Genomic DNA, 27,855 nt, shown 5'->3' on the forward strand with positions numbered 1-27,855 from the left:
GTTTATTGAATATTTGAGCATAATTGCATTGTACAGCAGAGAGAAATAAACATTGTTGCAATAATAACAGGAAATGAAGAAAAAGAGAAGGAAGATAGAAAGAAAAAGAAATATAGAACATATCTTTATTCATCTATACTTATAGAAGGTTTTGGTCTTAGTCTTTGTAAGTAAGTCTAGACGGTGTGGCATTGAAGGCAAATATGCTGTAGGTTTTGGTAGGCTTTTATGGATTGATTGCTACTTGGTCATTATGCCAGGGATCCCAAATTAAGGCCGGTTTGTTTTTATGGTCAGGTGTTGTGGCTGTCATTTTCTCCATTGTTGCTCTAAAATTGACTTGTTGGATTAGGTGTTGTAAGTTTGGGGTGGATGGTTGTTTCCATAGTTTTGTGATGAGAGAAAGCGCTGTGTTGAAAATGTGGAATTAAAGCTTTTTATTTGGTGGGTATAATTGCAGTAGTGCTATTTGAGGTTGTGGAGGTAGATTCCATCCCAATTTTATGTTTGATTAGATTGAAAACTCTTTCCAAAAGGGTTTTACTGATGGACATTGCCAACACATATGTAATTATAAGGAGTTCTGATGCTATCTTATCTCTTGACTGCATGGAATTTCTGTGAATCAAGCAAGCCCTAGTTTTCATGTGGGTCAAACTAAGCATAAGCATTATGATATGGTATCAAAATTCCTTATACTTTCCCTGTTGCCTCCAATTTATCAGTGTATAAGTTCACTGTAAATGTATATTCAAAAGCTAATTAAAAAGGAATATGGGGCTAGGGTCACCAATAGGGAAGGGAGTACAGGGGTATTGTCAGGGGTCACATGGCAGAAGGGCACTGAGATTCTGCGTGTGCCCTTAACCAACAAAATGCTTACATTTACTCTGTGTTTTCATTAGAATATTGGAAAAGTTGATAAACCGTCCTAGCCAATAACAAAAGTGGTATAAAGGTGATACCTTTATTGACTAACTAAGATAACCATAGCAAGCTTTTTGAAGATTTTATTAACATCAGCTTGAAAAAGTAACTAAAGTGTTCTGAAAGCTTGCTATGGTTATCTTAGTTATCCAATAAAGGTATCACCTTTATACCAATTTTGTTATTTTTTATTTTTAAAAGAGTTGCCCTGTAACATTAGGATATACAGTGGTGTGAAAAACTATTTGCCCCCTTCCTGATTTCTTATTCTTTTGCATGTTTGTCACACAAAATGTTTCTGATCATCAAACACATTTAACTATTAGTCAAAGATAACACAAGTAAACACAAAATGCAGTTTTTAAATGAGGGTTTTTATTTAGGGAGAAAAAAAATCCAAACCTACATGGCCCTGTGTGAAAAAGTAATTGCCCCCTGAACCTAATAACTGGTTGGGCCACCCTTAGCAGCAATAACTGCAATCAAGCGTTTGTGATAACTTGCAACGAGTCTTTTACAGCGCTCTGGAGGAATTTTGGCCCACTCATCTTTGCAGAATTGTTGTAATTCAGCTTTATTTTAGGGTTTTCTAGCATGAACCGCCTTTTTAAGGTCATGCCACAACATTTCAATAGGATTCAGGTCAGGACTTTGACTAGGCCACTCCAAAGTCTTTATTTTGTTTTTCTTCAGCCATTCAGAGGTGGATTTGCTGTTGTGTTTTGGGTCATTGTCCTGCTGCAGCACCCAAGATCGCTTCAGCTTGAGTTGACGAACAGATGGCCGGACATTCTCCTTCAGGATTTTTTGGTAGACAGTAGAATTCATGGTTCCATCTATCACAGCAAGCCTTCCAGGTCCTGAAGCAGCAAAACAACCCCAGACCATCACACCACCACCACCATATTTTAATGTTGGTATGATGTTCTTTTTCTGAAATGCTGTGTTACTTTTACGCCAGATGTAACGGGACACGCACTGTCCAAAAAGTTCAACTTTTGTCTCATTGGTCCACAAGGTATTTTCCCAAAAGTCTTGGCAATCATTGAGATGTTTTTTAGCAAAATTGAGACGAGCCTTAATGTTCTTTTTGCTTAAAAGTGGTTTGCGCCTTGGAAATCTGCCATGCAGGCCGTTTTTGCCCAGTCTCTTTCTTATGGTGGAGTTGTGAACACTGACCTTAATTGAGGCAAGTGAGGCCTGCAGTTCTTTAGATGTTGTCCTGGGGTCTTTTGTGGCCTCTCGGATGAGTTGTCTCTGCGCTCTTGGGGTAATTTTGGTCGGCCGGCCACTCCTGGGAAGGTTCACCACTTTTCCATGTTTTTGCCATTTGTTGATAATGGCTCTCACTGTGGTTCGCTGGAGTCCCAAAGCTTTAGAATTGGCTTTATAACCTTTACCAGACTGATGGATCTCAATTACTTTTATTCTCATTTGTTCCTGAATTTCTTTGGATCTTGGCATGATGTCTAGCTTTTGAGGAGGTTTTGGTCTACTTCTCTGTGTCAGGTAGCTCCTATTTAAGTGATTTCTTGATTGAAACAGGTGTGGCAGTAATCAGGCCTGGGGGTGACTACAGAAATTGAACTCAGGTGTGATAAACCACAGTTATTTTTTAACAAGGGGGGCAATCACTTTTTCACACAGGGCCATGTAGATTTGGAGTTTTTTTTTCTCCCTTAATTACGTAAACCTTCATTTAAAAACTGCATTTTGTGTTCAATTATGCTATCTTTGACTAATAGTTAACGGTTTTTGATGAGCAGAAACATGTGTGACAAACATGCAAAAGAATAAGAAATCAGGAAGGGGGCAAATAGTTTTTCACACCACTGTATAAATGTGCATGTGTGATCTGTATGTTGGTTCCTATGAGCTTGTTTGTGTTTGTTTTTCCTCACTGTATAGTACTACTGAACAGAGCATTTTAGAATTTTATGAATACACTAAAATAATGGAAATTATGAACAATAAAATAGAAATGGTTCTTAAACATTGTTTGTAACATACCAAAAGTATTTAAATCTTTAGAGAGCTTGTGACTAGACATAATTACAATTTCATTTGGGAATAGAACTATATAAAGGAACTGCTCCTGGGGTTTAGTAGTGCTGATCTTTATCCCACGGGCATTTGCCCTTCACTGTTTACTGCACATGGCTGAATTATTTTCATAGTATCAATGCTGTGCAGGTTTCCTTAATGGTATTTTATATCTAAGGATTGCTGATACTGCAGAATCGAAGCCAGTAAAAGCGTGTGGCTTACTGGCTGTTGTTGATTGTTGTGCTGAGAAAAACATTGCCCTTATTACTATACTTATTACTTGCTATTCTATAGATCTTGATCTGGTGGCAGTGGTAACACTTACACTAAAAGCTGGAGGTTCAGATATAAAACCTAGAAGATTTTCATTCTTCCAGTCATAATCAATGTTCCCTCTAATTTGTTCTTGACTATGTGTGCAAAAATGTTTTTTGTGTGCACACTCTTAAAAAAACTGGTCTGTGCAGTACAAAATTATGTGATTATGTGCGCACAGTTTAGACAGAATTAGTCATAATATACAGTATCTAGTCTAAAGCAACTGGACTTCTGAGGTTTTTTTTTTATTGAAAATGTTTTACCACTCATCTCATCAGCAGCTTCTTTAGTTCAAGTGGTAGGAATTTTCCTGGCATTTAAACCCTAAAGGAGAACTATACACCCTGGCGCTTAAGCCACCTTGACCCCCCCCCCCACCTCTCCCTTATCGCATAGTTTCTACGTTTAAACACTGTTCCTATCACTAACTCCCAACCAAAACTGCGCAGCAGCGTACCTGGCAGACATCATCTTAGCTTTGGAGATAGTAGTCAGCACAACACCTTGTTACTAGTCTGTAGCAGTGCAGGTTCCCCAATGGCCACTTTCCATCTGCATATTCAGGTACAAACAATCCGGAACAGCACCTCTTGTATTTTCAATTAAAATGCCTTTATCGCAAATTTTTAGGGGCATAAAGCAACGTTTCAGGCCATGTGTGGCCTTTTATCAAGCTTGAGCTTGATAATACAAGAGGTGCTGTTCCGGATTGTTTGTACCTGGATATGCCGATGAGCTTGATAAAAGGCCAGATTGTTTGTACGTAGACATTTTCTTAGCAACCGAAGACACTTCGGGTCTCACCGCCGACACGGACCCTGCTTGCACATGCGCAGTTTAAGCAGATTTCCTGCTACCTCCAACTGTGCATGCGCACGCAGGTTCGTATTGGCGGAGAGACCCGGAGTGTCTTCAGTTGCTAAGAAGATGTCGGCTAGGTACGCTGCTGCGCTTCTCTGCATTTTTTGCTAGGGATTAGTGATCGGGACAGTTATTAAGCTTAAAAACTATGCCATAAGGGAGAGGTGAGGGGGGCCTCTGTTCAGGGATGGTCGTTCATAAATGGCCTCCTTCACACCTCTTTCAAACTGTCTGTATTTTTTGTCCAAAATATGCATGTTGCTGTCCTTGAAGGATATGTAGATAGACTGCTGAGTCTTGTCCAGAGGATTTAGTCCTCCTTTGTTGGGCCATTCTTTTACAGAGCGGTTTTTATATCTCCCCAACAGGTTCAGACTGGGATTTAAAATAGGCCCTGGCATTTCAAGTACACAGAGGCCTCAAACAGCCACATGCCCACTAAATAGTGACTGTCTGTGGCATCTTACAGAAACTTCTCTTGCATTTGCCAGAATCCACAGAGTGCCAATCTGGACCTGCTCCCCATTGTATAGATTAGACCACTCTTCACTACACTGGATAGCATAGATCACATTACTTTTCATGTGCTTTGGTCTTTTGGGTGTACCAACATTTGTTTTTATAATAGTTTCAGACTGTTCAGCAAAATACAGGAAGGAAAGTAGACCAAAGTGGCTGGGACCCCGATTACTTACCATTGATGCAGAGGCATAAACCTGACTAATGACCACTTACATGTACCCCCATCATACAAGTATTTTTGGGTGTGTGTATGCATAGATTGGTATAGTATTAAGCTGGCCATACATGCACCGATGATATTGTACGAAACCTTGTTTTGTACGATATTTGGTGTGTGTGTTTGGTGGCTCAAAGGCTGGGGATATCGGTCGACTCGTCGATCACCCAGGTTGAAAGATTTTGATCGGATGCCATTGAGCCCAAGCAAAATCTACGTTCAGTGCTGAGTCGGCAGAAGGAGGTACAATTTCTATTGTTTCTACCTCCATATCTGACGATTCAGCCCTGAACGTCTGTGGAGGGTGGGAATGACCTTTCACGTGACTGATGGGCCATCTTTTGTAATGGACAAGTGAAAATTTTATGCACAGGTCATATATGCACTCCTGTATTTGCTCTATTATTGTCATGTAACTAGTTGTTATCATATTTTAATTAGCAGATTGAAATCTAATACACTAGCTTTTAGAGTACATTATTCTTTACATCCTGAATACAAAATTGCTATTAGTTAGTAAACCTGGCCTTTTAGCCTTGTCTTGCATGGTTAATGGAAACATCTGAACAACTTTTTTGGGATGTTAGTTGAAATAATTAAGCAAACAAATTATTTGTGGAAAATATGTTCCAAATGGTGGGTAATTGCCTTCTGAATAAATTCAGTATGGACTAAACTACACCAGCTATTACTAAGTGGGTTCCAGCTTTGTGAGTGTAAATGGGTTATTTATGACCCATATACAATGTAAACATTCCAAAAAAACTGGCACAATGCACATTTTGCACACTGAGGGCTGATGGAGGCATGAAAGCATCCCCCCCACCTGCCCCATAACTTGTGCAAGTTAGGGAGCAGCAGAGAACACAGGGCCCAGTGGCGCCATATGTGTACTGCCTGCACTGTGGCCTGCTGCCCTGATGCTTCTGTCTGACACAGGATTTATTTAACTGGCACAAGGTACAGCCTGTAACCAGACCAGGGGAAGCACTGCTTTTTGAATGAGCACTAAAGGAGCACACGCTTGTGATTTTTTAATGCTTGCATTTCTTCCTCTGGTCAATAATATCTGCAAAATACATTCCTAAATGTGGCCAGACAATTTGTTTCTTCTTGCTCTCCAACAGGTTAACTAGCATATAAACAAACCAGTTCTGTATTTTGCACAAGTGTTTTATTTATTGTCATTATCTGAAAAAATTAAAAATTTCAGTCACTACTGAAAAAATATGCCTATGTTCTAGATTTTCTAATTTAGAACTGAAATTAACATTTAGATGTGTGGGAGCACAATATGTCCCGTGCTCATTTATATTGAGTTTAGCTAGAACACCATAAAGTGACTTAGTACACTGATGGTACTGTACACACAAGGCAATGTACATTATGTTATTTATGCCAATGCAATTTTATAGGTGTATCTGCCTCTAAAATTATGGCAACCTACTGAGAATTTGCTTACCATTCTTTTTTCAGATATTTCTGTATTAGGGTTTGGCCTAGTAATGGCTATTATCCCAAAAGCTCTGAATTATAGGCAGGCATGTCCCATAGTGCCTTTTTAAGCAAATAATTTTAATTTTTTTAAATGATTTTTTCCCTTTTTCCCTTTAGTTATAACACAGTACCCCATACTTTATCCTGGCTAAGCTGCATGGATTCATAATTATGGCAAAACACGCCTATTGGGTTTATTAAATATAAATGAGTTTTAGCAGGCTTAAGATATGGTGATCCAAAATTACAGAAATATGGCTTATCCCGAAAAACCCAGGTCCCAAGCAACTGGTTTCTGGTAAAAGGCCTATGTAACAATTAAAAGCAATATGTAAACATAGATCTGTTTTCAATTTGATTGACAGGTCAGAGGGCTTGCCTGCATCTTCATGGTATTTTCCCTTACCTGTACACTCCATATGATGGATACGGACAGCAGGATCCTGAACGTTACCTTCGTCAGATAGCTTTCAGCATTGACCGAGCACTTAATGTGGCTTTAGGCAACCCCTCAGCCAATTCCCAACACGTTTTCAAGATTACAGTGGTTTCTGGAGTGTAAGTATACATGTGGCTTGTTTCCTTTACTGTCATTTTAATTATCATTTTCTCTTGTTTCATTGTTTGCTGCTGAACTAATCTTTTTATTCCTTTCACCGGCTATATCTCTCATTTTTACGCCTGCTTATCCTTTGATAGATTTATTTCTCTGTCCTCCACAATAGACACCGTAACTGATGCAGTTTGCTGACTCTAATCAAAGGTCTTTTACTGTACTTTAGGTCTTTTGTTCCTGCACTCCCCCATAAGTACGGATACAGACTCCTTTATATCCCCATTTTTATAGCATGCACAGATTTAGCCAGCTAGAAATGTAGTAGAGTTTAGGCAGATCACGCTGGGGTATTAAAGTGAATATTGAAATATGTCCTACGTTAGCGAAAAATGCTATTTTGTTTGCAAAGATCTTATTACTAGTAGTTATATTGCTCTTCTTAACTGAACAGTTATCTCTGAACATATCAAATACCATTGCTTAAATAGATGCTGGTTTCAATAATGGTAGCTTGTTGAAAGGGGACCTGTCACCCCAAAGAAATAACTTTCAAATTGCTTTGCCAAATTTTGCTACCTACTCAAGCAATATAAACTTTTTCTGCACTTTATACATTATATAAATCTTGTTCTGTACAGTTTTTACAGTGGGCTAAGGATGCTGACTTTGCAATGTATACTCTTAGTATTCACCAATTTCTGATTTTAGCAATGAAAATTGTGTATCTATATGTGTTTTTGTTGGAAGATTTATACTAGCATGTTTGTTTTTTTATTTTATTTTTTTTATTTATTCTAAATCTAATAATACTATGTATACTGTGGCTTTTTAATCACAGTTACATTTTTGTAATTTCTGGTACAGGCCATTCTATGGTTATCATGAAAAAGAAAGACAGTTTATGAAGATCTATCTCTACAATCCAGTAATGGTGAAAAGGTAAGTATGCCCAAGCCATTGAACTAAAAGTTACTTTTGCAAGTTTCATTTTTGTAAAAATGTTATATCTAAAATATATTTAGATTTGTAATTATTATTAACTTAATTAGGATTTCAGGTCATATTTTTTTTTACCAAAAGTAAAAATGCAACAGTTTTTTTTGATGGGACCTAAAGTTAACTCAGCAGAGAACAACTTAAAGGGCCTTTATTATTTCACCTTTGCTTCAATATTTGTTGAATGCGAATTTCAAGAGGCAAAGGTATAATTATTTTCCATTTCCTTTTTGATTCTTTGAATGGTTCAGGGATCCTCAACCTTTTATACCCGTGAGCAACATTCAAATGGAAAAAGTTCCTAGAGGTGCCAATGAGAGCTATAATTGGCTATTTGATAGCCAATATGTTGATTGGAATCCTACAGAAGGCTCTGTTTGGTAACACTGGTTTTTTTTATGCAATCAAAGCTTGCCTCCTAACCAGAAATTCAAAAATAAGCACCTGCTTTGAGGCAACATCCAAAGGGTTGGCGAGCAACATGTTTCTCATGAATCACTGTTTGGGGATCACTGCTCTAGTTGGTTATAATTGCACTGTGGCTGGTCACAAGCTTCCTCATAACCTGCCATATGACTTTTAGTTTAATCATACCTGTCCATGACTTTGCAATTCAATAGAAAGCAAAACCATCTTGGTTTTTACCATTGCTTTTCTGTCACCATAAAGCCAAGACCCTATATTGCCAATTAGACAGACAAAGCACAGTAATCATTAAGGGTGAAGACACACAGGGCGAATAGTTGCCACTACTTTTTAAAAAGTCGCAGCAATTACTTGGTGTACCGTAAATCGCCTCACAATCAGTCACGCCAACTTGTACATCAGTCTATAGCGGCTAAATTGCTGCAGTTGTAGTCACAGCAACTAATCACCCCATGTACTCACCTTAAATGTAGGGAGTGCACAATTCACAACTCAAGGGTTGTGCTGAAATGTTTTAGAGTTTCTAGCAAACCTAGTAATCCATAAATAAAAGGGGTCAAAAATATATCTTTTAAGGGTCCTTATCTCACTTTTGTCTAACTTGTAAATAGCTGTAGGCTAGAGTGTTACAATCACAGGGATGCTTGAGCTAATTTACTGTCTGTACTGCTTTGGTAATTGCTTATACAAAAATACTACTTTGGCGGCAATAACCATTTTTTCCCTACAGATTGTATTTGCTCTCTAGTTCCGTGGCTTGGCTATAGCATAGCATTCTTTGGGGCAGAAAAGTGGATGCTGAATGCTATGTTAGTTTTAGGTGAAAGATTTTTGCTGAGCGAAAATGTAAGCCTTCATTATTACAATCCTTTAATAACCTTTGAGAGGTAAATATCATCACCATAGTTTTAAAGCTTGACATGTGATATAATTTTAATCATAAATTGCTAATTTCTGACTGTATGATTATCGGTCCTTGTGTGAGACACTTGACAGATTATAATTGGCAAAAAGACAAAAAAAAAAAAAAAAGGTTCAGTAATCAGTGTGTGCAATCAGTTTTATTTTAAAACACACAAAATGAGTTAGTTCTTTATACTAAATTCAGCAAAGCATGCAAAAGAATTGTTTGAACTCAAATCCTGTATGTAAGTGTCTTTGCAGTTTAATGTCGATTCTTTTATTTTGTGTCCCCCACCCCCCTACTGTCCAACTCTCGTGTTTATGAAAAGTCTGACTGATAAAAATAGAGTTGAATTAGAATAACTAATCAGACTATATTACAATTGAAGTGTATATGGAATTGTTTGGTCATAAAAATAATTTGAATTGTAAAATAGTTTGTTTAGTGAACTCAGTTTATTTTTGCAATGGAAATCCTTCAATATGTGATCTGTGGTGCCTATGCATGGCTGACACTCCAACAGATAACATTTTCATGGACTGCTGAACCTAATGTATTTTAAAAGTTTTTATAATTACATGGCTAGATACATACAGAGCAATGTTTCTGGTAAGAAAAGTTGAAATTCCTAAAATATACTGTAGTTTTGTATCCATAGTTAATAATTAACGCATCTTTACCTAATAGATCTGTGTCGTAGATTAATTATTGTTCTGTTTTTCTATCTTACCCGGAATGTTCAGGACTTGATATATTTTTAAAGCAGATGTTTATGCCTTTATTTCTGTCTTTACTCCCAGGGTCAGTGAGCTTTTACAAGGAGGTGCTGTAATGAACAAGTGCTACCAATCCCATGAGGCCCACGTTCCTTATCTTCTTCAGCTCTTCATTGATTATAATTTATATGGAATGAACTTAATCAATCTTGCTGCTGTAAAGTTTAGAAGAGTTCAGAGGAAAGGTAAAATGTGAATATGTTGTCCCTGATTGGATTTTTTGATCATATTACATTAGAATTATAATTTAGTAATACCTTTTGCTTCCTAGTAACATTAATTATACAAAATGAATGTGTACACAAGTACCTACTATTCCAATAGGGAGATGGTTAAGTAACTTGTTTTTTTGCTAGAACAAATAGAAAAGGCATGGACCATATTTCTCTATATAAAATAAAAAATATATTTTACTAAAATCATAAATTTACTGAAATATGCGGAGCCTCAGAAGTCCTGATAAACCTGTCATGTACTACAGTCACTAACTGCTGTTTTATGCAGTGTCAGAGAGTGCTTGACATGTGATAGGACTGCTGTTAATGATTATAGTATAAAGAATTAAATATGTAATTTTTATTCAATAAGTTTTGCACTAGGGGTACACTGAATTATTTAACATCTAAATATTGTTACAACTTTTAGTGGACAAGATGGGTGTGCTGTTTTTAAAGGAGATGTCAACCCTAATTTTAATTTCACTTCTAATGGATAGGGCGCCTTACCCCCACTTAAACCGCATAAGTGCCGCTCCCTCAATCTCCTCTTACTGCCTGCACCACCGCATTCTTTTCTGCTCCGTTTTGGATGTCACCCGGCGGCCATTTTGCCGGGTGACATCATTGAGAGTGCTCGCCTGACCTCTTCAAGGATTTTTTTTTTTTCAAGCTTCTGCTTTTTTAAACAAAGCTGTACAGACAGCTTTTTCCTTAAAATGAAACTGTTAGGGCATTAAACAACAATAAAATTAAACAAGAATTAAGTGTACATTGCTTAAGTATTTCAGCAAACACTGTTTAAGCTTGCAAGTCTCACTTATAAAATGCCTGCAGATCAAATTCAGTGGTGAAAAGGTTAAACTTTCCTGCCTGCAGTCAGTAGATAGTATTCCAAGAGAGGGAGCAGAGAGCTCTTGTTTACAAAGGCAGAGTTAGTATAGCAACTGCCTATGCGATCGGCTCATTGGAGGATTGACTGTGGGCGTGGTTAAAGAGTTCAATCGTCTGCTGTGTAGAGAAGAGATTCATCTCAAGTGAGCATGCTCATTAAAATGTCTTGGAACTGGGCATGTGCACCACGCCAGGCAGACAAGGAGATTCTGAAGGGAGGGGGAAGAGGGGGTTACACAGCTCTGTAGGGATCGCTGCAGCTTCAGTGTTTGCTTCTGAGGGACAGGAGTGGCAGGTATTTAAACAGTGCTGTGAGGCTTTTCTTTGCTAAAATTTTTGGTTGACATGTCCTTTTAAGTTTCTTTTTTTAACAAAGGGAATAATATGTGGCTAGGGAAAATGATGGCAGTTTATCTCTTAACGTGTTTTTTCCCTATAACTTTACTAGGAAGCAGAAAACAGTAGTGATTGAGAATTTACAATGTCCCTTTATAATAAATGCCATTTTCTTTTCAGTTTAGTCACACAAGCCTTTAAGAACAGGTCACCTTGACCATGTGTTAAATTTAGGAAATTGTTTGCCTTATTTTCTCTGCAGAACTATATAGTGGGAAAATGTTTGTATGTGCAGACAGATTTATTAAAATAGTAATACAGGTATTGGACCCCTTATCCAGAAACCCATTATCCAGAAAGTTCAGAATTAGGGAAAGGCCATCTCCCATAGACTCCATTTTAATGAAATAATTCACATTTATAAAAATGATTCCCTTTTTCTCTTACAGGTGTCTGTGGGACACAGGGACCATGGGGTATAGTATCTACCAGCAGGAGGCAGGACACTAGAAGAGGAAGAAGCCCCTCCTCCCTGCTACTATACCCCCTGTAGCTTCCTTAGAGAGCCAGTTTTTTCTAGTGTCCTCAGGAGACAGGATCCTTACAGCTATCTCTGATGCCTGCGGCCAGATTACTCTGGCACCAGGGGTTGACCTATAGGGCCTAACTGCAGTTCCCTCCACAGGCTTCCCCCTACGTGGGACACAGGCACCGGGGCCAGTAAGACTCTCTAAAGTGGGCCACACAGAATTCCCTGCCTTTACCTGTGAGTGCAGACGCTGTCCGGCGCTTCCTCCTCAGCTACTCCCCAGGTCAGTCTCAGCTCCCAGCCAGCCTGTCCAGCCTGCCCTGTCACCCTAGTGGTTCCCCCCTCGCTTAGTACCTCAGCGGTCCCTCTCCGGGTTCCCTTGTATTGCGGCGCCATGCGTTCCACTGCGGCCCCATGCGTTCCACCGTCTCTTCCGGGTGACGTCACAACGCGTCGACATTTTCTGCGTGGCTTCTGTTCGCGCGCTTTAGCTCTTCGCGCCATTCTCCTCCGCTCTCCATCCTGAACGGTCGCATCCTGGGACTCTCCTCGGTTCCTCCGGACACAGGGACGGTATCTTGGCAGAGGGGGCACTATTAGGGGAACATTAGGAAGGGCAAGGCTGGGCTGGTAGCGTGGCTGGGTCTGTCTGATCAGGTCTGTCTGATCAGGGGGGACTGTATTCTTTTGCTGAGTACTGTGAGGGTGATTGTCTGCTTGGGAAGTAATATATTATATATATATATATATATATATATATATATATATATATATATATATATATATATATTGTGCACTACTCGCTTTTTTATATTCTCCTATACACAAAAAAAAATCCAAAACAAAACAAAATAAATAAATAAAACAAAGTGTAAAAAGGGGGGAAAAATTCCTTACTCCCTTGCATTGACCTGCATTAAAGCCTACCTGTCTTTTTTGCTATTATCTGCTGACTGTTTGTTCAAGACTGCACCGTCTTGTTCTTTTCTGTCATGGCAGAGGGCATTCCAGAAGGCCCCTTTTCTAGGGGGGCTTCTAGTTCCTCAAAGGTAAAATACCTAGCATGCGCCAGATGCTGCAAACGTCTCCCATCTGGCAGAAAGGAACCTCTTTGTTCCTCTTGCTCCAAAATCCTGGCTGAGACCCAGTCCCAGGCTCCGGACGTGCCAGCTCCCCCTAGTTCTGAATTAACAGGGGGGGATCCTGCTCCAGCACCGGCACTGGATGCTCTAGCGCAGGCTCCCTCTTCCTCCCAGGAACCCCCTCCCTGGGCGGCCCAGCTGTCGTCCAGCATTCCCAAACTTGCAGCCTGTCTTGATAAACTCATGGACAGGCTGGATAGGGAGGAACCACAACCTACCAAATCCCTCAAGCGGCAGGCTTTACTCCGCTTGGATGACTATAGCGACTCCGAGTCTCTACACGCCTCTGCCACTTGGGAGGATCACTCCCTAAGCGAAGGGGAGATCTCTTCCGAGGGGCCTGACGACCCGGACGACGTATCTAAAGCCTCCCCTGAGGCCATTGATTCTCTCATTGCGTCAGTCATGACCTGCCTTGACCTTAAGACTCCAGAATCCTCTCTAGAGTCTTCCTCCTCTCTCTTCAAACGTCAGAAAAGGACCGCCTCGGTCTTTCCTTCCCATGACCAACTGGACTCCCTTATCCAGGCAGAGTGGGATCACCCTGAGAGACGTTTCCAGACCTCTCGACGGTTCCAGCGCTCTTATCCTTTTCCACAAGAGACCCTAGAGAAATGGTCCACCGCTCCGCTGGTGGACGATCCGGTGTCCCGCCTGTCTAAGAACACCGCCCTTCCTGTCCCGGACTCCTCTTCCTTTAAGGATCCAATGGATAAGAAGATGGAGGGTTTCCTCAGAGCCACGTTTACCTCCGCTGGAGAAAGTCTCCGCCCGGCCTTGGCCTCAGCCTGGGTCTCTCGGGCAGTTCAGTCCTGGTCTAATTCCCTTCTTGAAGGCCTATCCTCTGGCTCTTCCAGACAGGAGCTGTCCCTCTTAGCCTCTCAGATTTGTGATGCCAACGAATATCTCTGTGAAGCCTCTCTGGATTCAGCTCAGGCCATCAGCCGTACATCCGCCCTGGCCGTAGCGGCGCGCCGCTCGCTCTGGCTCAAACTCTGGTCGGCCGACATGTCCTCCAAGAAATCTCTCACTACTCTTCCCTTCAAGGGTAAGCTCTTATTCGGGCCAGAGCTGGACAAGATCATTAGCCAAGCTATGGGAGGAAAGAGCACCTTCCTCCCCCAGCCTCGGACTCGCTCTTCCTTTCGTAGAGGACGCTTTTTTCACCCCAGGGGCTCCAAGGTCTCCTCTTCCAGGGACTCCGCCACGCAGAATCCTTCGGGCAAACCCAGGTACTCCTGGCAGGGCAGGCAACCTCAATCCAAGCCTGCCGACAAGTCCTCATCCACATGACTACCTCAGGGCAGCAGGCCCTTCTCCGGTAGGGGGCAGACTTCATTTCTTTCACGAGGCCTGGCTCCATCTTACCTCCGATCCTTGGGTACACAGAGTGGTACAAGCCGGTTCTTCATGTCCCGGCTTTTCTCAGTCAGTCCGCCTTCCTCTCCATCATCCGGGATCTTTTGGCCGAAAGAGTGATCATGCAGGTACCCCCAGAGCAAAGGTTCCGGGGATTTTATTCCAATCTTTTCCTCGTCCCAAAACGGGACGGGTCTTTTCGGCCTATCTTAGACCTCAAGAAGCTCAACATCTTCCTCCGCTTTTCCCGGTTCAAAATGGAATCTCTCAGGTCAGTTATTGCGGCCATGGGCCACAACGAGTACCTAGTGGCCCTAGACATAAAGGACGCCTACCTCCACGTTCCCATTTTCCCTCCCCATTGGAAATACTTAAGATTTGCGGTCAAGAACCTCCACTTTCAGTTCACAGCCCTTCCCTTCGGGCTTCCGTCGGCTCCGCGCATCTTCACCAAGATCATGGCGGCGGCAGCGGCATCTCTCAGGTCTCGGGGTGTCCATCACCCCTTATCTGGACGACCTTCTTCTCAAGGCGCCATCCCTGGCCACAGCGACATCCCAGTTGGACCTGGTCACCCCAACCCTAACGCCTCTGGGCTGGAAGATCAACTTGGAGAAATCGCGACTCACTCCGTTTCGTCAAATGCCCTTCCTGGGCATGATCTTCGACACAGCCCAACAAAGGGTATTCCTTCCTCCAGAGAAGATCTCTTGAATCCAGGACTTGGCACGCCGCCTGCTCCGCTCTCCGTCCCCATCCATCCGGTTTGCCATGCAGGTGCTGGGGTCCATGGTGTCCTCCATAGAAGCCGTGCCCTTCACCCAGTTTCATCTACGCGACCTCCAGTGGAACATCCTGGATCAGTGGACACGTACCAGCCTGTCCCAGCGAATCCGGATTCTTCCCAAAACGAGGGTCTCCCTCACATGGTGGCTCAACACGCCTCACTTAGCCAGGGGGCGTCCTCTTCAGGAACCACACTGGCGCCTCCTGACCACGGATGGCAGCCTCAAGGGCTGGGGAGCAGTTCTGGACCAACTCTCGGCACAGGGGACCTGGTCGAAGGCCGAAGCTCTCCTTCCCATCAACATACTGGAGATCCGGGCAGTCCACCTGGCTCTGTTGCACTGGCAACACCTTCTTCGGGGTCAAGCCATCAAAGTCCAATCCGACAACGCCACCACGGTCGCCTATCTGAATCACCAGGGAGGAACCCGAAGTCGACAGGCTCTCAGGGAGGTCAGTCTCATTCTGACCTGGGCGAAGGCCCAGGACTCCCGGCTGACAGCGGTCTACATTCCGGGGCTAGAGAACTGGCAGGCCGACTACCTCAGCCGGCAGCAGCTCGATCCAGGAGAGTGGGCCCTAAGCCCAAAAATCTTTCAGGACATCGTCGATCGATGGGGTCTCCCGAGCGTGAACCGGCAGGTCCCCCAATTCATGGCCAGGTGCCGCGACCCCTTAGCCCTCACAGCGGACGCTCTCACGGCCAACTGGGACCTCCCTCTGGCCTACGTATTTCCCCCGCTTCCTCTTCTGCCCAGAGTCATCAAGAAGATCAAGGCCGGACCCGGCCCAGTTATTCTGGTGGCCCCCTTCTGGCCCAAAAGGGCCTGGTTCTCCGAGCTGGTAGCTCTCAGCAAGGCAGAGCCCTGGAGCCTTCCCTTGGCTCCTGACCTTCTCATCCGAACCCAGCATTCCTGAGTTTGACGGCTTGGCTATTGAGTCCCTAGTGCTCCAGCGTAAGGGCTTCTCTCCCGAAGTCGTCCGCACTATGATGGCAGCCCGGAGGCCGGTCTCCTCTAAGACCTACCACCGCATTTGGAGGATATTCAAGGACTGGTGTGACACTGAAGGCCATCCCTTCCAGACCTTCTCCTTACCCCGTCTCCTCTCCTTCCTGCAGTCCGGACTCTCCAAGGGCCTCTCACTGGGATCCCTTAAATCCCAGATTTCAGCCCTGTCTGTTCTTTTCCAACGCTGTCTGGCTTCTCTGCCGGACATAGCCACCTTTCTGCAGGGAGTCTCTCGGCTTCACCCTCCCTTTCGCGATCCCATCCCTCCTTGGGATCTCAACCTTGTCCTCACAGTCCTTCAGGGGCCCCCCTTCGAGCCCCTGGTCAGCATACCTCTGGCATGACTTACCTGGACAGTTTTTCTGCTGGCCATCTCCTCGGCACGAAGGGTGTCCAAGATTTCAGCTCTTTCGCATCTCCAGCCATACCTCGTTTTCCATTCGGACCGTGCTGTCCTCAGAACTGTACCCTCCTTTGTGCCTAAGGTCGGTTCTTCCTTTCACATCAACCAGGACATTACCATCCTGTCCTTTTTGCCCCCGGCCAGCCTCTCCTAAGGAGGTGGCCCTGCATTCCTTGGACCCGGTCAGGGCACTAAAATTCTACCTCCACCGGACCAAGGACATACGTCAGTCCTCGTCCCTCTTCATTGTGCACTCTGGCCCCCAAAGGGGTTCCCCGGCCTCCAAGGCTACCATATCCCATGGGATTAGGGAAGCCATCCGCAGAGCATACATTGCCAGGGGAAAACAGCCACCTCTTCACCTTAGAGCTCACTCTACTCGGGGAATTAGCACCTCTTGGGCCTTTAGAAACGGCCTCAGCCGAGCAGGTTTGTAGGGCCGCTACCTGGTCCTCTATCCATTCCTTTATTAAGTTTTACAGATTTGAGATTTTTGCGGCATCTGATGCCCATTTCGGGAGAAAGGTGCTGCAAGCCGCAGTTGCCTAAGAACCACTTCTCTCACCCTTTGTTCTATTGGGACAGCTTTGGTATGTCCCCATGGTCCCTGTGTCTCACAGACACCTGTAAGAGAAAAGGAGATTTTGTGATAACTCACCGTTAAACCCTTTTCTCTTAGGACGTCTGTGGGACACAGGGCTTCCCCCCCTGAATCGGTTCTTCTGGAAAGTTCTATGCTTATGTATATAGTTATGTTATACTGTCTTTTCTTGTTGACAAAACTGGCTCTCTAAGGAAGCTACAGGGGGTATAGTAGCAGGGAGGAGGGGCGTCTTCCTCTTCTTCCTATTCTAGTGTCCTGCCTCCTGCTGGTAGATACTATACCCCATGGTCCCTGTGTCCCACAGACGTCCTAAGAGAAAAGGATTTAATGGTGAGTTATCACAAAATCTCCTTTTCTCTGTAATAATAAAACAATACCTTGTACTTGATCCCAACCAACATATAATTAATCCTTATTGGAGGCAAAACAATCCTATTGGGTTTAATTACAGTTTAATGTTTTTAGCAGACTTTAGGAAGGAGATCCGAATTACGGAAGGACCCCTTATCCGTAAAACCCCATACCTAAATTATTCTTATCTATATAGCTCCAACATTAACTGTAGTTCTTTACAGAGATTATTCATTATTTACATTCTTCCCTGCCTATTCTTTCTCTCATATTGGGTGCCACTAATTAGCAATCTCTGACAACTCTGACAAAATCTGCATTGTCAGAATGCACCTGGCATAAATAGTGCATGAGTGATGCTAAGGCACCAATTTACTCTGCAACCTTTTATTGCCAACCAAAGCGAATGGATGGTAAGGACAGTTAGTAGTGGTTTAAGCCATGCTTAAACATTAATTTAAGCATTCCACTTACTGATTTTCATAGAATATTTTTAAAAAAGGCACATGTTTACACAGCCGATAACAAATAAGCTGTGTTAGGGCTCTGGTACACGGGGAGATTAGTCGCCCGCGGCAAAACTCCCTGTTCGCGGGCGACTAATCTCCCCGAGTTGCCTTCCCCCTGCCATCCCACTGGCGAACATATAAGTCGCCGGCGGGATGGCACACGCGGCGCGAGATTTCGCACAAATCGCCGAAAAAGCCTCCCCGTGTACCAGAGTCCTTAAGATGACCATACACATAAAGATCGCCTTGAAAAGCAGATATACTGCCCTTTAATAAATAGCAGATGTGTTACTCTCTGGTTTCCTTTTCAGGGATAGGTCTGTTTTGTTTTCACTGAGATCACAGCAATTGCATGATTTAACCCTTTTGCTGCTAGCTGATTTGGTGCTTTTATTACCAGACAGTTTTTGAACATATTGTGATTTTTCACTGGGACATGTCCCAGGGGGACTTTTAGCTCACTAGAAAAACAATATACAGTTTTTTTTTTCAGGACAACTTAAGCTTTTAAAATAGATTTAATTGTTTCTGTAATTCCACTTTTGAAACAAGAAATGGGCTTCAAAATGTCTTAAAAATAAATAAAAAAATAAATAAATCACATTTTGCTTAATATAAATGCATATATAAGAAGCATAATTTATTTTATGCATGGAAAAAGCAACTGATTTGGTTCATTGTCTTCTGAACATGTCAGATACTAAATGTGTATAGTTTTATGAGGATTTCTAACTTGTTTTTTCTCACTCATATTTCAAGACCAAAAATTTCACAAAATTTTAACCGTAGGTTTACCCAAGACATTTTTGCAAAAAACAGATTCTGAGGAATGTATTTCTACTCCAAAATACCAAGTTGCAATGCTTTCTCAAAGTTATTGGGTTTTATAAAAATGTCTGATTTTTTTGAAAAATGACCTCAGAACTTCCAGTTTATGGCATCTTATCTCCTACAGATAATTGGAAACCAGATCAAATATCCTAAATATGCATGCCAGGTGTCTACTAAATAGTCTGATGCCCATTGTGTATAGGTTTACCTAAATATGTGATATGTAGGGGCCTCAAAATTAAAATACCTCATATACTCATGTAATTTGTTACTGTAAAATCAACACATTTACTGCTTTTTATGTGGGGTAAAGCCACAAAAATTAAGTTCACCTCGGAAAGCCATATATATTCTCCTGAATCCAAAATAGGTACATTTTCCTTTCCACTCCAAACTACCAAGCTGCAAAGCTTTCCTTAATATGTTGATTTTTATGAAATGTATTCAAATCAACTCGAAGATTCCAATTTGCAGCATCTGATCTCCCACATATCATTAGGTACCTAGATAAAACACCCTAAATATTAATGTCAGGGATTAACTGAACAGTTTGATGCCCAGCGTACAGAGGTTTATTAAAGTATATGGCATTTAGAGACCCCAATATTTATATGTTGTGCATACTAATTTCATGGCTTACATTTAAACTAATTAAAATATACATGGCCTGTTTTAGGAGTGGTAAAGAACTGCAGAGAAACATACACTGACCCCAGAAAACCATATATTTTTGGAAAGTACACAGCATAAATGTCTTTCCACTCCAAACTGCCAAACCACAGATCTTTAGGTACCAAGATCAAACAACTTAAAAATAAATGCTAGGGGTCTAGTGAGTAACTTGACGCCTAATGCACATAGGTTTGCCCTAGTATATGATATATAGAGGGCTTTACAATGAATAGAATGCATACCAGTTTTCATGGTTAAGGCGCCTGGTGCAAAATAAGCCCCCTAAATGTATGTGGACCCCTGATAAACATTGGTAAATATTTCTTTCTAATCAAAGCTACCAAACTACAAAGCTTTGATAAATGTTGCTGGTTTTATGACATTTACAGAAATTGCCTAAAAATGGTGCAGTTTGCCACTTTTATCTAACACTATTTCTTACATACAAACCTAAACCACCCTAAATATGAATGCCAGTTTGATGCGCAATATGCATATATTTACTAAAGTATGTGACCCCAAAGTGAAAATAGTGCATATGAAATTTTCTCGGCTGCTGATACAATAGTCACGCTGCCAAATAAGTTTTCCTGTAAAAGACAAAATGGTAAAACAAACAAATAAATAAAAAAAATGGGCAGGGGAAACTGTTTCTTTGTGTGTACACTTCTAAAAGTCATGTGGCAGTGTGCATATGTGTGCAAAACTGCAAAATAAAAACGTAAAGTGTACTTAAATGTGTGTTGTGTAAATTAAGGATATTTACTGTTTCTAGGGGGGGCGCTGGCATTGCTGAAGGTCTTCTGCAGAGTCTTCAGAGCAGGAAGTTCGTGGCAGTGCTTGGGTTGCTGTAATAAAGACCCAACAGCAGACACGTAGTTTTCATGTCTGCTGTTTAGGGGTCAGTCCTGCTATGCGACCAACATGATAGTATCCTTGGCTAGCTAAGATTAGGGTCTTACAATGCTTCTAAGCCTTTTCACCTGCATGAAAAACCGACAGTCTAGAAAGAAAAGCTCTTAAATGCAAAGAATGTATTGTGTAATAGATATATTACACAGTGTCTCAAGTTTAATCTATGTTACTCTGTTTATTTTTATTTCATACAGTGTTTGTACCCCTCTTTGTACGTCAACTCTGCATACAGTATTGCTATAAATAAAGACAAACATACATCTGAAATATATAATGGCTCAAACTTGGCAAACAATACTGAACCATGATAAACTTACTCTAAAAATCCTGTTTCCATGGAGCTATTTGTAAAGATTGTAGCCATCTAGTTTTTCTCTGAAGGACAAAACTTCAAAAACCATTTTCCCAGAACATACTCCCACCACTTAGGTTTACTGCATGCTGCAGTTTTTTTGTTTTTTTCAAGTGTATTATAAGTGGATTTGACAATTAGCATCAAAGCTTTACTGTGCAGTGTGTTTAAAGGAGACGTAAAGTGCAAATCACTTGGGGGTGCCAAATGTTAGGCACCCCTAAGTAATTGTTATGACTTACCGGATACCCAGAGTCAGTTCTGCTGTTAGTAGAAAATGTCACCGGACCAGGGTCCTTTTTAGTAAGCACCATGGAGCGATCCTCTTCTACTTCTTCTTTCTTCACTACCTGGGGCTCACATATGCGAGTGGAAAGCTGACATTTTTGTTAATGTTTTGCCTAACATTTGGCACACCAAGTGATTTTCATTTTTCTTTAAGGGCAATGATGCCCAGGGAATTTTGTAGGCATGCTCCAATATTTGGTCTTTTCGGCAGGATTTGCCCAAAGCCAAATGTCTGGCTGAACCAAATCCTTAAAATCACCTGACATTTGGTGCACTTTTTTACAAATGCAATGTGTCTTCTGGGTGACCCTTATCCAGGGAAGTCTAATTCCATATAGATTGACACACAAATGGAGTCAGGCATTCAAAACCACATAGGTCACCAGGAAAAATGAGTTAAAAAAAGAAACGCCCTTTATTTAAGCAACATTTTTTATCACATTACGAGTTTTGTGCTCCAGGAGTGCTTAGTCATGAGCATATAAGTGCTCATGAAGCACAAAACACGTAAGGTGATAGAGATGTTGCTTCAATAAAGATTTTTTTGTTTTTGGTGATTTTTTTTAAGTGCCTAACTTCATTTTGTATTGACTTATACGGGCAAAAAAATGGCCCTGTACTAGTCCAAAATGAATTGTGCGAAGGTGTCCATGAGCAGCAGCACAGTGATCAAGTTACCTGCCCTCCATATTCTAAATGCAGTTGGCAATACAACGTTGCCCCAATACACTTACAAACTTCTTTCTAGAAATATGCTGTTTTATTGTGTACCTTAAAAAAGCATTGGATCAGTACAAGGACATGCAATGAGATTTGTGCATTTGTTGTAAAATTTCCTTTTGCCCTTTCTAGGAGATGGCTCATTTCATGGTACAGGTTTGCATAAAGATATTGACCAACAAAGATCCCTCTCTGGTACTTTTGTTCGATGGGAGGAAGATGAAATACCAAGGTTTGTAAAATGATGCGCTCTGCACTAGTAATATCTTTGTTGTTTCATTGCAGAACTATTCAAAGCAACTTTTTAATTGGTCTTCATTTTTTACATTTTTTATTATTTTCAAATCATTAACTTTTCTATTCTGCTTTGATCTGGCTTGCAATTAAAATAGTTGATTTTTCAGGCCACTGAACATAATCAAAGGGAAACTTTTTATCATTATTCATATTCCATTCATATTTTGTAATTACTTATATTCAATTGTTCTCCAATTCATGTGCCATTTTCAGTTCCAGTCTTCTATGTCATAGTAAAAGTTCATTATGAGGTACATATGCAGTGCACCTGCAGGGGCCTATACCACATAAGCAAAGTGTGCCCTGACCAGGTTCACACAGTGCATTTTTTCATCTGACGTATAAATGCAGTTCACTTTCTGCTGCCTCCGTGCAAATGCAGTTTAACAGTCGTCTATGGTAGTTGTTTACGGTAGTTACTATTATTAGCTACTATTATTGATAAAATGTATTTTAAACTGACAGCATATTCTGCAGAGCTCTGCAGCAGATGTGTGTATACATCAGACATAACATACAAATATTTACTGACATAGTAAAGTAAATCTTCTTATCATTTTTTCTCATGAAAACTGCATTGAAATCTGCATAGCAGTGTTTTTTTCTCAAGTGCAGCTTACTTGTACTTTAGCCTTAAAGGGCTATAAACAACCTTATAAAACCCCTGTCTTTGAAATCACCATACCTCATTACCTTATACCTTATGTTGCAGGCTGAACTCTATTGATGAGTGGGTGAGAATAGTGTTTGGCAGTTTTCCCATAATCCTAGGTGTCCCCACCATTTTTGACCTTTATGATTTCTTTTCCAAACCAGTGTTTGTTATTTGGGGTTCTAATCTGTTATTGGTTTAGGTGTACTTTTGTGTTTGCAGTTTCCATCACAGAGATGGAAATTAAACTTTTAAATTCACAGATTATTAATGCATAGAATAGAAAAAAATATTTTTTATTCTGTTAACTCAGAGGGTTGTACTTTTAAATAACAGGAGAATGCCACAGTGCCTTAACTAAAGGAAAAAAAAACTCATTTAATGAATTGTGCAACATCAATATTATGAGAAGTTCCTTTCCAAATCACTTGTTTATGGCAGCACTTTTAGCTCTGTTGTAAAACTGACCACATATTTCTAACTTTCTAACTAGTTATATGCTTAGCCAATTGCAAAAAGTGAATTTAACAGCTAATTTGGGCTATGTATGTTTCTGTAACCAAGTCAACAAAAGGAATTATAGGAATGAATTTCAAACTCCTAAAAAGAATCCCATTTACATGGGTTTATCCTATAGGGGTTTATCCTACGGGTGGGCGATATCGGGTAGCAAGTGCCTTAAAAAAAAAATAATCCGATCGTTTGGCACTGGGGCAGCTTCTATTGGCCCGTGTATGGGGGCCTTAAAGCTCACCAAGTCAGCAATTGGTAATTGTGTTGAAAAATTGGACTTGCCTATATATTGCTAGGGTAAATTTTAGTTTTATGCACCATAGTATTACTTTTCATTCTTCAGGCTTTCATTTCACTGGATGGCATATTTCATTGTTTAGCTGTAACGATCTCATCAGTAATTTACTCTCTCACAGTTCTTTGTTGTTGGAGGATGTGGAACCAATAAGTACCTGTGAATTAGAAGTAGATGGTGTAGCTGCCGATATTCTAAACCGACAAGAAATAGAAGGTAAAAGTTTTACTGTTTAAGAACACTTCCCAAGTAACTTGTTTTTTTTTTCCATGTCTCAGAAAAGTCTACTTGGTCATATACACTTGTGAATATCAATATTTAACTTATGTGAATATTTACACCTCTGAAAGTTATTTCAGCTATGATAGTATAAGGTTACTCTGCAGTGTTGATCCAGGATAGATACACTTCCTGCATTAGTATATGGTAACGTTTTACAAAACATTTGCAAGAAAAACTTTTTCTAAATTTAAGATTCCAAACTAGGTATATTTGCCCGTCTAAAAAAGACACGTTTTACTACTGCCTGTAGCTGGTTAAATATATATTTAATTGTTCCCTGTTGAAAAGAAGCAAAAGAATCTGTTGGCCACTTGGCAAATTTGACTGCAACCAATTAGATTTTTGCTTTCTTGATCTAACTTATAGTAAGCCTTCTACCTGCTATTTGGCAAGAGCCAACTATCAATAAATATATAGACATTTTAATTCATGCAACAGAGCCATCTTTTTGTACAGGTATGGGATCTGTTATCCGGAAACCCATTATCCAGAAAGTTCCGAATTACGGAAAAGGCCATCTCCCATAGACTCCATTATAAGCAAATGATAATAATTTCCTTTTTCTCTGTGTTAATAAAACAGTACCTTGTACTTGATCCCAACTAAGATAATTAATCCTTATTGGATGTAAAATCATCCTATTTGGTTTAATTTATGTTTAAATTATTTTTTAGCAGACACAAGGTATGGAGATCCAAATTATGGAAGGGCTCCTTATCCATAAAGCCCCAGGTCCCGAGCATTCTGGATAACAGTTCCAATACCTGTAGTAGTAGGATTTTTTTTTTTTTTTTGCTATAAAACACTAGCCCTCACAGCCTGGGGATGTGGCATGTATGCAGTTAGAACCTGAAACACTAAAAATGCTCTGTGAGAATGTGTTGTTGACTTTAGTTTGTTTCTAAATGTAGCCCAGATAGGGAAAAATCCTGGACTGCAAGCAATATGGGAAGATGAAAAGCAGCGCCGTCGAGAAAGGAGAGAGTCCTCACAAATAAGCCCTCCAGATTCTCAAGGTAAACTTATTATTGAGTCTCAAAAGTGCAAATATTTACAACATTGTTTTTCATGTTTGTGTTTTCCAAATGTTTTACCTTTAAAGGGGTGGTCACCTTTAAGTTCACTTTTAGTATGTTATATAATGGCCAGTTCTAAGCAACTTTTCATTTGGTCTTCATTATTTATTTGTTATAGTTTTTTTTAATTATTTGCCTTCTTCTTCCAACTCTTTGCAGCTTTTAAATGGGGGTCACTGACCCCAGCAGCCAAGAAACTATTGCTCTATAGGACTTCAGTTTTATTGTTATTGTTACTTTTTGTAACTTTATTTTCTATTTAGGCCCTCTCCTATTCATATACCAGTCTCTCATACAAACCACTCCCTGGTTGCTAAGGTAACTAGGACCTTAGCAACCAAATAGGTGCTGAAACTGCAAACAGGAGAGCTCCTATACTGAAAATGAAATAACTAAAAAACTACAGATAATAAAAAATAAAGACCAATTGCAAATTGAGTATTACTCTCTACATTATAGTAAAAGTAAACTCAAAGATGAACATCCCCTTTAAAGGGCACCTATCACCCTAAAATTGATTACCTCATCAGAGATGCGGGTTAATAGAGCCCACACTCCAGTTGGGGAAATAATAATTAAATAAAAAAACATTCCCCGTCGCCCCTAGGCCGCCTGCACCAGGAGGGAGCTTCAGGTGCAAGCGGCCATGATTTTTAGCATGTATGTGCATAATGAGTGAGACTCCCCACTCGCTCATTATGTGCATGTGTGTGATGTAGGAGCGGTGGATGAGACTCAACTGCCTACATAACACACGTGCATAATTAGCGAGTTGTGGCACTCACTCATTATGCACATCAAACTGCTTTGAGCTGCAAGCAGAACCATCTGACTATCTCCTCGTCTAGTTTAGGGTATAAAGACCACATTTAGACTTTTTCCTTTGAAGTCCATGGTAACTTTGTTTTGTAAAGGAAGTAAAATATGACAAAAGCTTTTTATGCCCTATATGGTTCACGTAGCACATGTAATATTTTGTGGCAAATGTTATTAAATGTAGCCATGTATGTTATGGGGGTTCTGAATATCTAATAGTCCATTTTATTGGAGACTTAGATTGTAAGCTCTATGGGGCAGGGACTGTTTGTACAGCGCTGCATACCCTTGTGGCGCTCTATAAATAAAGTTATACATACATACAAATAATTTGTTTAGAACCCAGACTAATGTTGCTGCGGACAGCACATACTACACGTAGTTCTCTTGCATTTGCATCTGGATTGTTTAATAAATGACTACTATGTTGTGCAATGATGGCTATTGATCACTGTCTCCCCTTATTTATTTTGATTTATGTATAGAAGTGTCAAGGTGTGTATGCCATCATGTCCAGGCTGCTTCCTTTTATAGTGTAGTGCACTATCTATACTGATTTTAAGCACTCATTAAAGGAAAAGGAAAGGCTAATAAAGAGTTAATCTCAAGCTGCAGGCATACCTTCAGTTGTCTCAATAGTGCCCTTAAGTCTCCCCATATTTCACCTGTTCAGATGACCAGAAGCCAAACAGGAAGAAAAAACGCTGAGCTGTGTAAAGAAAGTTCCCATAATGCCTTGCTCCTGCACAGACACCCAGACCAAGTGAACATGCTCAGTTAGTAAGCCTATGGGGCAGATTTATGAAAATGTGACTTTAGAGCTTAATACATAAAAACTCACCCACGTTCTATTCATTCTTATGGGATTTTTAGAAGAATATTTATCAATGGGTGAAAGTTAGAGCTCACCATTTGATAAATATGCTTGTAAAAAATCCCATAGGAATGAATAGAACATGGGCGAGTTTTTATGTATTAAGCTCCTAAACTCACATTTTGATAAATCTGCCCCTATGAGTCAGCTTCTTGCTGATTGACTCAGATCCACATTCCTAAGGGGGGGAGTGAGTTCTTAGCATTCTTGAGGGAGGGGGGAGCAGGAGAGAGGAGACAGCAGAGAGCTGCGTGTCTCTGGCACATGAATTACAGACACAAGAAATCTTTTCCCAGAGAAGTCGGTGCAGCGTTTCTGTGAGTGCTTATGGCCGTATTTACATAGACCTTTCTGATAAAGCTTACTGAGTTTTTACCTTTCTTTCTCCTTTATTGTAATAATACTATTAATGTTGATTATGTAGGCACTTTTTTTTTCACAATTCTGTTTATTGAGAAAAATGCATATAATGTACATACATAGATTAGTCAGTCATCATGCTTGTACAGGTTTCTCAAGGTTGGTTTAATACAAAACTAAATAAACAAACAATAAACATGACATTCTGCATTACAATGTGTTTACCCTGTATTTATTTCGGGTGGTCCTGTTTTATAAAGTGAGTTGTGCTTAACCATTCCTCGGTGAGGTGTGGGAAGAGTGCCCTGCGTAATGCTTGAGAGTTTTGGGGAGCGGGGGGTGGGGGGGTGCCCTATGCACATATAGGGAAAAGGAGGTGACAAGGTAACTGATTTCCCCGTGGCATCTACTCACATTCATCTGTGCTTAACCAGTCACCCCATACTTTCTGGAATTTTTCAGGGCAATTCCTTCTCATGTATGTTAATTTGTATAGGGGGTATGCCTTAGTGACTACATTCATCCAGAATGCTATTGAGGGGCCTGTGTCTGATTTCCAGTGTAGGGCTATAGCTTTCTTAGCGTACATCAACAGGATTGAAAGAAGGGTGCGCTGTGCCCTTCTGGGGGTTGTCTCTTCCACCTGGTTTAGGAGAATTGTTGTAGGGTTTAGAGGTACTGTAAGGGATGTCTTGTCCTGTATAGTTTGGGTTACTTGTCTCCAGAAA

The 27,855-nt window shown here is 40.8% G+C and overlaps 1 protein-coding gene across 1 annotated transcript in view; it reads left to right on the plus strand.

Moving 5' to 3' along the window:
• The window catches only part of rev3l (REV3 like, DNA directed polymerase zeta catalytic subunit), a 103,644-nt gene that overhangs the window by 21,963 nt on the left and 53,826 nt on the right, over positions 1-27,855 (plus strand). The window contains exons 2-7 of the mRNA XM_002936929.4: positions 6,754-6,946; positions 7,809-7,883; positions 10,071-10,231; positions 22,095-22,194; positions 23,841-23,935; positions 24,913-25,017. Coding sequence (XP_002936975.2) covers positions 6,754-6,946; positions 7,809-7,883; positions 10,071-10,231; positions 22,095-22,194; positions 23,841-23,935; positions 24,913-25,017 — 729 coding nt within the window. The remainder of the gene's footprint in view (positions 1-6,753; positions 6,947-7,808; positions 7,884-10,070; positions 10,232-22,094; positions 22,195-23,840; positions 23,936-24,912; positions 25,018-27,855) is intronic.

The sequence above is a fragment of the Xenopus tropicalis genome, chromosome 5 (genome assembly GCF_000004195.4).
Source record: "Xenopus tropicalis strain Nigerian chromosome 5, UCB_Xtro_10.0, whole genome shotgun sequence".
In the NCBI taxonomy this organism is placed as follows: domain Eukaryota; kingdom Metazoa; phylum Chordata; class Amphibia; order Anura; family Pipidae; genus Xenopus; species Xenopus tropicalis.